This window comes from Ambystoma mexicanum, chromosome 10 (assembly GCF_040938575.1).
Source record: "Ambystoma mexicanum isolate Mex_15411 chromosome 10, UKY_AmexF1_1, whole genome shotgun sequence".
In the NCBI taxonomy this organism is placed as follows: domain Eukaryota; kingdom Metazoa; phylum Chordata; class Amphibia; order Caudata; family Ambystomatidae; genus Ambystoma; species Ambystoma mexicanum.
In genome coordinates this window covers 417,546,829-417,561,383 of record NC_090932.1, presented here as the reverse complement: position 1 = coordinate 417,561,383, position 14,555 = coordinate 417,546,829, and the positions used below count along the sequence as shown (strand labels likewise).

The 14,555-nt window shown below is 44.2% G+C and overlaps 1 protein-coding gene across 1 annotated transcript in view; it reads right to left on the bottom strand.

Moving 5' to 3' along the window:
* The window catches only part of DAW1 (dynein assembly factor with WD repeats 1), a 328,433-nt gene that overhangs the window by 75,802 nt on the left and 238,076 nt on the right, over positions 1-14,555 (bottom strand). Inside the window, exon 11 of the mRNA XM_069617981.1 lies at positions 4,887-4,963. Within this exon, the coding sequence (XP_069474082.1) occupies positions 4,887-4,963 (77 nt within the window). The remainder of the gene's footprint in view (positions 1-4,886; positions 4,964-14,555) is intronic.

Genomic DNA, 14,555 nt, shown 5'->3' with positions numbered 1-14,555 from the left:
AAGCATGGCGAAGGTTGAGAACCCTACAACTTTATGTCCGTCTATCATTTCTGACCCCTCACACCCACCTAACAAAACTAACTAAGGTGCTTGCCTGTTATCAGTGAGAGTCCAAACCAAGTTCTGTCCACTGTCCAAACTAACCTATTCTGACCCTACCACTATTACATCAGCTAAAGCACATAAAAATGCCTCAGTTCTACTGTAAAGTGATTTTGCACCATGTTGAGTTCAGTAGCATATTCTCAGATAGTTCTTGGTAACTGTTCTTATCTGATCATACCGTTCAGATACTGTGTTCTTCAGGATATCAACAGTGTCTTATTGGTTTTCTGCTTTCACTTTATTAGGGATTACCTCTTCTCCTCCACCTCCATATAATTATCAATTTTTCCCTTTATATTGATTCAAGATGTCTCCTTTTCTCAATGTCCATTCTTTATCTTGGTTGGGATGTGTTTGAGCATCCCAATTATAATGGTTACTCTTTTCATATACTCTTGACCCTTGGGTTTGACTGGGACAAGTAGGAGCGTTCCAGTTATATTCTGCTCCCTCCCCGGGTCTCCCGCTTTCCCAGTTACCGGACTCTTCAAGGATAGTGTCACTGGGCCTTCCTACATGTTGGGACCTTCTTCTGTTGTCAGGTAGGCTTCTCTTTCCTCTGTACTTCGTTCGATCAACTTGTTACGTGATCATTTTCCAAAAGTTATTTTGGCATTATTCATGGACCTTCATGTCAGGTCAGGTCTGTGTGTCTGTCTCTTTCCCTCTCTCGTCAAAGCCCTTTTTCTCCATCTGATTCACATTCTGTAATCTTCTAATGGTTTTCTTCGTCTCAGTACTATATGGATGTTCCTACATGGACATCAGAAGGGTGTTTGATTGAGAATAATGGATTTTAGTCTGTCCTTCATATCTTTTCATTAGATGCCACTGAAGGTGGGTTAATGGTATGTGGTTTAGAGTGGTCCTCATAAGAACGGGAGTCCTTCGCCCCAAAGGGGGAGTCTCTCCTGGTGAGGTCCCGCTTGCCTTTACCCCTAGGAAGGCTATTGCATAACAGGCTCATCTCCCAGGGAAAAAAAGAGTCTCCCCCCCCCCCCACGGGGAGAAACATTGGACTCCCACAATTCATCACAGTTTGCATCACATTTCAATGTTGCTGCCGTGGGGTTTGGTCACATTTGTATTTTGCTACTGTGAGGTTTCTACCACCTCATTTTAATACCTCAAGACCTCACATTTTAGAACTATAAAAACCAAATACTGTGCTACTCTCTACTTGAATTTGGCGACATTAGAATTACCAACTGAAAGAAATATACCGGCTTGGTTTGTACTGCTCCTGAAATTCACCACCCTAATAACTTCACTGACCTGTTCCTGCTGCCCTAAAATGTACTTTTCCGAACTCCCGCCGCTCAGCCATTCTAAAACTATACAGATTAATTCTGCTGCTCCTAAGCCTAACCACTTTAAAAATCCACCTACTTGATGCCTATTGCGCTTGAATCTCTTAATTCTAAACTCCTTACTACCTGATCCCAGTGACTTACAGCTGGTCAGGATTTATGCTACTTTGAAATGAGCCGCTTCAAACTGTACCTATTCGTTTGACTTCCCATGACATTTCGTTCATTCCGAGTGCTTCTTACCTAGAACTGCTACACTATGAAAACCCAGTTCTACTTTGCTGATCTGAATTTCAACAATCTGAACTCTACCGCTCTCAAACTTAACCAATTGGAATCTTCCAATCTAATCCTTACCACTTCCTTAATCACTCTAATCCAAATACTTCCTTGAACCCAACCACAATTAATTTTGCCACTTTGAACTCCAACCGCCTGAATTTCTCTCTACTAAGCCCTCACCCACACCAAAATTCAGAGACCCCTACCCAAGAAGATATTCCAAAAATGAGGCAAGCTCCACAGGGAGGCTTCTACCCCTGGGAGCTCCCCAAAATATTGCCTGTTTCAGTACCTTGCCACCGAGAATCTAAATTTCCGCACCATAAGGATTATTGACCTGGAAAGAACAGACCACACAAAGGTTCTGGCCTACGAAAACCAGCTTATTCTTCTTGTATTCCTCTGGCAGATGTTATTTTTGTTGGGCCAAAGGTAGTTTGACTAGTAGGTTCCTCATTGGACCTGAAGTCCTTGGCACAAAGCGGGCAGGGTGGGGATGGGGGGCGTCTCTCGGGGGATCCCACTGATTCATCATAGTAGCTGTCTATTCATGGACAGCCAGATCAGGTACAGTCCTGACATCAATCCGGTTTGGAATGTGTATTGGGGCAGACTGCAGTCACTTACACAGCCCAAACTAATTCCATGAACACAAATCCTATTTCGCAGGCTCTGGTCTTATCCTGTGAATAGAATACAAATATATGCTCATTTCCTACCATTGCCCAAGAGGCAGATGGCTAACCAAGCCAGTGAACCAAAAGGGCAGCCATTAAACAAGGAGATTAAACAATTTGGCCACTGAGTAAGATGGCTACCATAAAAGGTAAAAAAAAGAAGGTGTGACAGGGTCAGTAACCTGACCCTGTCAAGGAGGAATGGGGCCTCCTCTTAGTCTAGGGTGGTAGGCCTAACAGTGAAAAGCAGAGTCATTCCTATGCAGAGGGGAAAGGTGGCAGTTGGTAGGGCCCCAGTTCATGTGCCTTTCCTTTATGCCTGTACGATCGTAAGCATAAGTCTAGTTCTCTAATTTCAGAAAACCACACGTACTAGTATCCCTGGTGGATCACCTGCAACGATACAGCTCAGAGGCTTGAAGGAGATGCCTTCTGCCAGCACAGCACGACCAGCAAAGCAGAGAGTAAACTGCGATGTGGTCCGGCACTAGCAATTACAACAGGCATAAGTATGGATTGCTGCATGCCACTCGTATACAGACTCACTGAACTGCAAACCAGCCCTGGAGCTGCTCAATACGATTGAACACCTACCCCATTCATTGATTGGGACATGAGCATTTACGTATTACGGCTTTATTAAACTTTTTTTTTATAGGGAAAATTGTAAAAAGCACAATATTCATCACTGAAACCATATTAAGTAGCAGAAAATAACCACGTTTGTAAGGAATGTGGGCGTAGTACAACTGGGCTCTAAAAAACAAAAAAAAACAAAAAAAAGGTCAGTGATTTGCAAAAACATTGAGAAACAATCAAAAAGCTGCTAAAAGTAGCCCATTTCATTGTGTCAGGGGACACCACAACTGTGCGGTATCATTGTGGAATGGGTGGGAACTTGTGTATCCCTCAAATGCCATTCTGCTCACTCCATACTCCATAGAATTTGTTTTGGTTCTATAGGTGGTACTAAAGCACCATCTAATGGACCTACCATAAAAACTCAATAACGGAGAGGATTTCATGAAAAGTCAGCTTCATGACAGGGATTAATAGGAACAATGCTGAAGTAAAAGGAATTCTATGGATCAAAATCTAGAATGTACAATATATGTTTTGAGTAGCACGCTACTCGAAACACTCTTCTGTCCTTCTTCCTGACCCATCTGATGCCTTTGACACAGTAGATCGCTCTTTACTTCTTGACCCTCTCCTCTTTGGCTTCAGTGGTTCCGTCCTTGCCTGGTTCACTTCCTATCTATCCAACTGCACCTTTTCAGTTTCTTGGGGCGGCTGCACCTCCCCTTCATTCCCCCTCACCCACGGCGTCCCCCAAGGCCCCGTACTTGGCCCTTTTCTCTTCTCTTTGTACAACTCCATTCTTGCTCCTATCATCTCTTCCTTTGGAGTATCTGACGACACTCAGCTTTTTCTGTCTTTCTCATGCTTCACCCCCGACATTCATCACAAACTCTCATCCTGCCTCACTGCCATCAAATCCTGGATGACCTCCCACTTTCTTACCCTGAACTCTGGGAAAGCGGAAGTTCTATTTTTTCCCCGCTAATGTCCTCTCCCCCTTCTCCTCCTCCTTGCATTCTCTTTCCTCCCTCCCATCTCCCCCTCTCCCCCTCTGGTCTCCACTTTGACACTAATCTTTCCTTTGCTCACCACATCTCTCTTACTTCCCGGGCCTGTCGCTTCCATCTATACAACATAACCAAAATGTGTCCTTACTTTCCACTAAACTAAACTTCTAAGATCTTCCTTAATCTTCTCTCGACGTTCCTATTGCTCTGTTCTCTTCTTTGGCCTTCCTTCCTCACGTCTAGCTCCTCTTAAATCAATTTACCATTCTTCCATCCGTTCTCTCCGTCTTCTTTCCCACCAGGACTCTCTTCATCCCTTACCTCACTGGGATGGCTCTCCTTTCACTCTCATCTCAAGTACAACTTCCTCTGTCTTGTCTTCAAATCTCTCTACAGACTTGCGCCCTCCTATCTCGCATCCCTCTTCTCCTATTCTCCGCTCTGCTGATCACTTCCGACATCCTGTGCCGCACGCCCCTTGTGCACAATCCCATTTCCAACTTCTTGCTCCTCTTCATTGGAACCTTCTCCCTCTCTCTCTCTCTCTCTCCGCTCCATTACTTCCTACTCCTCCTTCCGTTCTTCTTTAAAAATGCACCTAATTCAGTCACCTGCCTGACTGTTACTGGATGATTCTGAACACCGTCCCACACTGTGCAAGTTTGTATTACTGACTGTTTCTTTGTAAATTGTTCTGCATATTGTTCTTTGCTACATGATTCTAAAAATGGACTCACGTTGCTCATGTTATGTACTGCATATTATTCTCTGTAAAGCGCTTTGGTTAAAAGCACTATATGAAACTTAATAAATACAAATACAATAGAATCTCAGTTGAAGGTTCGTTTGTATCAAACATCCCTATAAAGTCTTCCTAAAAGAACTGCTAAAAAAAGTGAATGACATTATCAATGACCACTTACCTTTGAAATTTCCCCGTCATGGCCTTCCAACTTTGTGATGCACCTTTTTGTTGTAGCATTATAAACTCGTGCAGATCCTTTGAAAATAAATGATCAAACATTTTAGATGCGTTGGCTGTTCAAGGTTACATATATTACATTTCAAACTGCAATAGCATATCTGTACCACTAGAACAGCTACAGTAAAAGTAGAAATCAATACAATTATAAATACAGACAAGGAACGTAATACTATTCCAAGTGACTATTTAACAAGATGGCAAAGCAGAAATAAAAAATTGATTTTGCATATAACAAACAGGAAAATGTTTTGTTTATTCTATACAAATCTCACCCAAACCGCAAACATGTAGGACATACAACTAAGCCAATCTTAGTATAATCTGTATAGTGAATACCTGGAATCCTACATCATAGTCCAATTCATCCCAGCCCCCTGGCCACCAGGCATCAAAACTACAATCGCAGAGCTCTGTGTGATAAAAGGAGGCACCGTCAGGTGACAAAGATGGCATCAAGAACACACCCACTCTCAAAGACAGTTCAAGGGTTTTTATTGCAATGGTTGAGAAGGGGCTCACTATGGGCAGTCCCCATCTGGTCTCCCACTACCCCCCCAGGGTGGTTCCCAGCCTAGGCCATGCACTCCTGAATCCCAAGACTGTCACTAGAGATTGGTAACTGTTACCATGTAAAATTCAACATGGCTGGATGTGATGGCTTAAAACACAAACACCTTTATCTAATGCCCTGTGGGATTTCTTAGGCAAATACTATCCAGGGGTCCCACAAATCACAATGACATTTAACCCTGACACGCACCCAGGCTCCACTTGTCCTTTCCGCCTGAGCCCCTCCACTACTTACCCTAACCTTCCGTCTCCTTTTCTTCCTTTCACCCTCCTCCCTGTCACTCCTTCCACAGTCTTCCCCCCTCTCCCTCACACCTCTGTCCCTCTGATTATCATCTCTTTCTCTAATCCTTACCCTCACCATCCAATCTCACTCTCTAGTATTCTTTCTTCACACTATTCAATACTGCATCCTCCTCCCACTACCCAGTTTCCTCCCTCTATTCGCCACTACTACTGTCTCTGCCCGCTCTACTAACGCTACACTCTGCTAAATTTCCCCATCACACACTCCATCCACACCATCCCTAGTCACCTTCCATTCACCCTCCAGTCACCTTTCTCAAAAATCACACTGTCCTACACTCTCCTTTAATCTCACTCACCCACCTTACACACACTCTTACACCCAAGTACCACATTTCTGACCAAAACCTCACCTTACACACAGGGTTGCTAATTCTCCATTCTCCTCTGCACAGTCCTTCCCCCACCTGGTCTCTTTATCCTTGTTCTCCTCCCATGACCTCACCCAAAAAACCCTAACTGCCCTAGTCTGTCTTTTTATCATCTTCCATTTCCCCTTCAGTTGCTCTCCAGTCAGCTGGTTTCCCAGGTCAACCACTGTCTACCGTTTATCAAGGGGCCAAGTTACAAATGCGAAAACATAAAAGGCTTTAAACGCTGGCCCCCTTTCCTCATGTTGGCCTGCAAGGGCTTAGTAATGCCGGCCTGCTCAAAGTATAGTCAAAGGTGCGTAGGGTTGCTGGTATTTGCGGATGGCAGCTCGTTAAAGGTACAGACAGTTCCATAGTTTGTATCAAGACTACACAGCGCGTCTGGATTGGTGGTTTAACATGCGTGACTGATGCTCTCAAGAACACACCAACTCCAAAAGAAAATTCAGGGGTTTTAATTGTGATTTTTAGTAGAGGGGCATCTATGGGCCATCCCTCACTAGCCTAGGGATGGGTGTTCCCTCACAACACAGGCATCCCTCAATCCCTGGTTGGTCACTAGCGATTGGTAACCCCTGTGATGAATCGGAGGTGATCATTCCAAGGACCCTGGCCTGGAACCCTTCTCATGTGGTCAGGGAAAGGCAAACGCTTCCTGATTCGGACCATAGGGGTGATGTTCTGCAGGAGGATCACATAGGAGGAGACTCCGGTCAAGTGAATTCGGAGAACCCTCTAACTTCCCTAGTGATCCTACGGTCTTAATGGTCATTGCAAAATTGAAACCTTTGCTAAAAAGGGGAATAAGAACATTAGGGACGTCAAGTCCCATAATGCTCCAGGTACAAGGATGAGGAAGAGGGGCTCAGAGGCACAGAACTGCAGCATGCAGTCGTGTTTCTAATGGACCACACCTGATCAGGACATTTGAATAAAGCCCCTCCAGGTGCAGGCCATTGGAAGCAGTGGGAGAAGTAGCCATCTGCTGTGAATGCAGCAGAGGCAGAGAAACGAATATACTGGGACTACTGCTGTGTTTGTAGCCGATTATGATGCAGAGAGAGTCATTGGAGTCAGGAGCCTGAGGTGCAGAAGTCGTGCAGTGGAAAGCGGTGCTGTGAAAGGCTGTCCTGTGGGAAAGACACTCTCCTTATCCTGTGCCCTACTCCGGTGGCTGGCAAGCACCGGAGAACATGAGGAGCAACAAATGCTCCTGTTGTGAAAGGCACAGGTCACAGCAACATGACCCGAGCTGTCAGAAGCTCCGAACATGACGAACAAAGAAGTGTCAGCAGGGGCGAGTTGAGCCGACACGCAGGGAGAGACTGGCGAGTTGACTTTTGATAGGTGACCAAAGGGCGCTCTGCAATAGACCAGTGGCTGCTTGAAAAAGTTTTCAGTTCCGAACTAATGAAAGAGTATTTTTGCACAACACTTATATTCAGAGGATACGAGAGAAGAAAGTTTACAACTATCACTACCAAAGTAAAGAGGGGCAGTATTTAAGAAAGACTGTTACTACCACTGCCCAAGTAAAGCGATAAAGAGAGGGCAATATTGAACCAAGATTATAACCAACATTGCCATAGTAAAGAGAAGGCAAAATGTAAGCCAGATAACAACCATCATTGCCTAAGCCGTGGTGTCATTGCAAATAGCTTTCTTAAAGAGAAACTTGAATAAGAGACATTATCAGCAATCACCCGGTGTGATAGGAAACCAAAGGTGGCACGAGAGAAGCCCTCCTTGTGGAAGGTATCAAGGGGGAGAATGAAATAACCTATATTGTATGTGGCAAACAAATCAGTGGAACAAACAGCAGCAATGCGTGGTGTACCTTTATGGAAGTGGTGCATCTAAATGTTGTTGAAAGCCAAAGACTTGGCTAATGTTTGAAGTAAGCCTCACCACAGAGTACATGTATTCGTGGTAGGACTTTTATCCTAACAGGCGAGTATACCAGGAAAGGGATTATTAGCGGTAGTCCTGGCAGGTTAGTGGACCAGGAAGAGGGTATTGAAGTACTGCATTGTGGTGAAAGGTTGTGGTGGAAAGAAAGTGACATGGCCACTTATGTGTTTGATGAATTGTGGTTAAAGTCCTGCTGAAAACATGGTTTTTAAAGAAGAAATGGACAAGGGAGTGGTGTTTGGCGCCGCTCTGGGGGACAGAAACACATGCTGGTTCCTGCTTTTTGTTTGGCCACACCCCCCTGGACATCTTCCCGGCAAAGCCCCTGAAGCGGTGAAGCCTGCGGTGTGGCAAGTGCAGAGTGTTTGGTGCTGCAGGTGTTCGGCGCAGGGGGTCACAAGGCCAAATTAAAGTCAGGTTAACCCAGAACTGAACCCTGAATCCTCCAAAGACCGGAGGTGAGAGCTAGGTGAAGACAAGGTCAAAGTAGCTGGGATTGTCCTGGCACACTGCAATGGGTGACTGTCAGCCTAGTAATCTGGCACATTGTCAACACCAGGACCTGGTTGTGGAGTTCCTTCCCACATCTCCCTTTCTTCCGCTCCTCTTTTGCACATAAGTCACCCTCACCCTGCCACACAAAATCAACCAGAGCACAAGACCCAGCGAAAGATGATAGTTGTGAGGAGACAGCGGCAATGGGGGGCTCATCCAAAGAGTCATGGCAAGAAGTGTGTTGCCATCACAGACCATGACTGTTCTTGGGGGAAACGGGGGCATCTGGTAACAACCTCAATAACCCTGTGGGGGAGGTTCAATCCGTGATAGAAGAGACCCATCAACCTCGGGGGAATAATCAAGAAGCTCAGGAAGGGGTTTGAATTGTTCCAGATGATTGCCATCAAGGAGAGATGTCCAGCAGTGTGGGTGGACTGCTTGCCATGAACCATGGGGTAGGTGTATGCCTACTGCCGTAGTGAAATTCACATGCATGGATACCATCAACGATAAAGTCATGGGACTTGCTGGTGGGAGTGATCTCCTCCCTCCAACCTCAGATGGCACCTCATAGCATTGTGGCCCCACTGATTCTAACTTGGCACCTACCGTGCCTACCCAGCAATTGTCACATGATTTGATAAACCTTTGGACAACGAAGCTGCTAACACCAGCAGTGGACAATGCCACCCCGGCAGTCCTTACTAAATACACTCTGCCCTTTAAGCTTACCCCATGACCATCAGCCCGGCTCTTGTTTCCCCGCTAGTCCCCGACTCCAATACAGCTGAATCTGTACCTACCTCTCTACCATGCCCTATGACCACCTTGGACACATTGTTTCATGTCGCAACCGAAGATAAACCCCCTCTAGCTCCTTCTGTAGCACTTGGAGTGAGAACTTGTCGACCATGCGCTCGGGCCAGTTCTTTCCTTTGCTTAACCCCATGTAGAGCACCCAAGTCTCCATGTCATGCAATCGACCACGACATTGGCATCAGCAGAGAGACACCTGTTGAGGATGCTTCTACAGTCCGCAAGTGCAATTGCAAACTGGTGCTCACCGAGCTGGCATCTATCAGAAAACTGCTCCTAGTTATGGAGTCCCAGGGCATGAGAGTGGGGGATTTGTAGGGGGAGTTTCCAATCATCTCACCTGCCGCTATGAGGTCCAATAATCCTCAGAACAAGAAAGGATGAGCCTAGTAATTTCTGAAGCGAACACTGCATGCCATAATTGGTATACAGTCTTTATATCGAACATTATATACTGAATCACTTATATATCCAAACATATACCTTGAAACCCCTTATATCGAATATATTTATGGTGGGGTAAAGGGTTAATTTTATTCGGGAATCTGTTTGGATGGGTTTTTAGGGGTCAGAAACAGGGGCTTGGGGGGACCGCCTCCCCCCAAATAAAATAAATTAAAAAAAGAAAACAAATGTGCAATATTCAGGTTTTCAAGGTATATGTTTCGATATATAAGTGATTCGATATATGATACCTCGGTATAAAGACATGTAACCGCCATAATTTGGATCTTGTGAGACTCTACCTGGCCAGTGCCCCTTGTGAACCCAAGACTAAGACCAGGGGGCTTAGTAAGGCTCCCAAACCCAAGGTAACGTCCACTCTACCGGCAACCCATGAGCCTGGTTCCATAATGGAGGGAAGTAGAGTTGACGGCCTACCGTATAGAGGGAATATGAACAATTGCTGCGATAAAGGGGGGGCCTAGAAGTACCACAGAGTACGTCCACAGGGTGCCCAAATTGGTGGTGAACAAGTGAGAACCAGGAGACGCCCTTTCAAGCGAATGCTTACATTGGTTACGCACTGTCAGAGGTTGTACTTTTGTGTCCAAGGAATCCATGGTGGACTGCTGAGGGCCCAGTGAAGGGAAGAATCCCAATGAGATGGTTAAATTGGAATTCCGGTACTGTAGAGTGGTCAGTGGTGTCCTGGGAAGAAGTGGGAGGGCCGGCCAGATGGCCAAGAGTGGGACCTCAATCAGCCCGTACCCTCACCCAGGCCTTTTTGGCCCACCTGGAATTATTTTACTTATTACTCTCCTAACTGGTTCAAATCTTTCCCCTATGGGGATGAGGTCTAATGGGGCCTAATGCGGCTGGCGCAGGGAGTCTGTGGTATCTCATCCTGGGCCATGACTATAAATCAAGGTATTACCCAGCCAGTGGGGTTTATGCCATTGCATTTTGTTTATAACTCTGTTGCTCGTTTTTCTCTTCACTCCTTTTGATATGCTGTAATAGGTATAGTATTGTGATATTGGTATAGTGATGTGGTATGTGATATTAGGTATAGTATTGTGTTAAGATGTACTTTGATGGCCGAATAAAGCTATTTGAGGATGATGAAATGTGAAGTAGTTGTCTTTTCCAAAGGGAGAAGGCATATTGAAATATTCACCCGAATTATGAAGACAGACTTTTCCGCTTGATAAACAATAGCTTGTGAAAACTTTAAACAAGTTCCACCACTCTTCAGAAAAATAATCATAATATAATCCAAGTGCCAAGTGAAACCCTAACAGAAGGAATGAATTTTGTGTTGGAAGCAGAACTTGGCTATTGAAAGGAACTTTGTTGCCCTCGAAGCAGGCAAGCAGTTCCCAATTGGAACTTTTATTTGGAAAATACTGCATTAATCCTGGGGGAGGGGATCCGACCCTGGTGACAAGGATACTGGATTATAAAGATTGTGTTTGAATAGAACTGCTATTTTGTTGACTTTGAACAGCCATATTAAGACCTGTATAACTCTGTTGTATGCAAGTGTGTGGGACAGATATCTATAAACGTTAGAGTGTTTCCCTTTAGTCTTAGGTTAGGGAAAGCAAGGACTTTGTCACCCCCTTATAAGTTAATAAAATGGCTACTTGTGAAAAACCTTTATCAAGTTGTCCACCTTGCATGTCTCACCCCTGAAACCCCTTACTATCTGTTAGGAAGAATTCTCAAAAATGTGCCAATTCCTCCCACCTCAGAGCCCTCCAGCTCTTTTACTAAACATTGGGACTTTGAACTTTTCAAATCAATGTGTTTTCTGTGTTTGTTTCTTTTGGGTATGGTGTATAACCAACTCCATAGGCATCTTTTACAATTGTGTCACAAAGCACCTTCAGTGCAGTGCCACATGGAAGTCTTCCAGATTTCTGTAGTGTCTTGTGTACAAGTGCATTCCTTGGTACGAGATACTGCACGGGAGTGAAGGATGATGAGAGAGACTGAGCGAGGCAGAAGGGAGGATTCCAGTCTGAAACGTGCAGCGGTGACAGTTGGTGAAGAGCGACGGACTGAGCTGCAGTCATCTTTCATGTCCCCTTTCTCCACTTACTATCTTACATATATGCCATAGTTATTTAGTATAAAGTAATCTTCCGTAATAAAATACTTACTATTTAATCCTGTGTCTGCCCCTGCTTCAATGGGGACGAGGATTCCAATCACAGGATTAAATGGTAAGTATTTTAAATAGCATCATTTATCACGCAATTATATCTTTCAACAATACCATTGGATTGAGGGTGATGGATCGCACATAACCTGTGAACTATGGATCTATCACTCAAATACTTCTCCATAGTTTTAGACATAAACCGAGCCATTGTCTGTCAACAGTTCTTCTGGGTAGCCTTCACGCCCACATAACTCCAAGAAAATCAATAACTTTCTGTGAGGTAACATGAGGCATAAAAGCAACTTCTACCCATCTAGTTAACATATAGGTAGCTACTAAACAATATGTGGAACACCCCTCACTCCATATAGGGCCCAAGACATCAATGGCAATTTTCTTCCACAGAGTATCAGGTATTTTCCTCAGCACCATGGGATAACTCGCACCCACACACACTATCACTCTTTGAACAAAGGATATAGCTTCTGATCTTCTCTTCCACCTGTTGGTCATACCCAGGCCACCAGTAAGTGTTCTTTATTCTCTGTTTTGTCTTCACAATGCTTTGATGGCCTTAATGCCCAATTAGGATTATCTTCTCTCTAAGACCTTCTGGAGGAATCGGCTTATCTCCTCTCATGAGACAACTACTTTGAATGTACAGCTCATCTCTGACGTTCCAAAATGTATCAACTCCAGCTTCTAACACATTCTTGTTCCATTTTGCTGCTTTCACATTTTTCATCACTTCCTTCAACATTCCATCTTTGCTCATTTGTTCATCCCATTCTTGTTTGGACAGCGTTTGATATGACAATTCACAAATTAACTCTTGTTCTTCTGAATTTTCATCGACATCATTGTAATTAGTTAGACGTGACAGACAGTCCGCCGTCTGATTCATAGCACCAGGAATGTAGAGGACACTAAAATTGAATTCCTGAAGCCTAGAAACCCATCTCCCGATTCTGCTGGAGATCTTGCCTAGACCTTTTGTGCTAAATACTTCTACTAAGGGTTTGTTATCTGTATGAATTTCAAACCTGATGCCCCACACGAAACTCCTAAATTTCTCAGTCGCCCACTTTATCGCCAATGCTTCTTTCTCTATAGTTGCATAACTCTTCTCTGGACCCTTGAGGAGTATAGAAGCAAATGCTATCACATATTCTTTCCCATCATGATATTGAGTCAGCAATGCTCCAAGTCCTACATCACTGGCGTCTGTAGAGATAACAGTTTTCCTTCGTGTCACATAACTCTTCAGAGCTGGTGCTGCAGCAAGTGCCTCCTTAATGAATTGGAACTCATCCTTGCACTTTTTATTTATTTTCAAAAGAGATCTTAAACTGACGGTGTGGTCTGAGAAATTCTTCATGAACTTTGCATAATACTCGGCCATGCCTAAGAAGGTTCTGAGTTGTTCTTTATTTCCTGGAGTAATCATTAGTTTTATTGAATCTGCCAGCTCCTTTGACGAAATCCCTTCACCGGAGATCACATGGCCTAAATATTCTATCTCTTTTCTGTTGATTTTCGATTTTTCTTTGCGGAGGACCATTCCAGCTTGATGTAATTTTTCCAACACTCTGTACCATCTCTTGTTATGTTCTTCCTCATTTTTGGCATATACTAGATCATCCTGGAAAAAAACCAGATTCAATAAAACTAATGATTACTCCAGGAAATAAAGAACAACTCAGAACCTTCTTAGGCATGGCCGAGTATTATGCCAAGTTCATGAAGAACAACGTGTTAGAAGCTGGAGTTGATACATTTTGGAACATCAGAGATGAGCTGTACATTCAAAGTGGTTGTCTGATGAGAAGAGATAAGCTGATTCCTCGATAAGGTCTGAGAGAGAAGATAATCCAACTTGGGCATGAAGGCCATCAAAGCATTGTGAAGACAAAACAGAGAATAAGGAACACTTACTGGTGGCCTGGGTGTGACCGACAGGTGGAAGAGAAGATCAGAAGCTGTATCCTTTGTTCAAAGAGTGATAAAGTGTGTGTGGGTGCGAGTTATCCCATGGTGTTGAGGAAAATACCTGATTCTCTGTGGAAGAAAATTGCCATTGATGTCTTGGGCCTTATATGGAGTGAGGGGTGTTCCACATATTGTTTAGTAGCTATCGATATGTTAACTAGATGGGTAGAAGTTGCTTTTATGGCTCATGTTACCTCACAGAAAGTTATTGATTTTCTTGAAGAGTTATGTGGGCGTGAAGGCTACCCAGAAGAACTGTTGACAGACAATGGCTCGCAGTTCACGTCTAAAACTATGAAGTATTTGAGTGATAGATCCATAGTTCACAGGTTATGTGCGATCCATCACCCTCAATCCAATGGTATTGTTGAAAGATATAATCGTGTGATAAAAGATGCTATTAAATGGGCCTGGGCCAATGGTAAAGATTGGAAGTCTGTGGTGAGAGGAATAATTTTGGCTCATAGATTCACTCCACATGGCACCACGGGGGTTTTACCATTTGAATTAAGCTGAGGGAGGAAGGCAAATACGA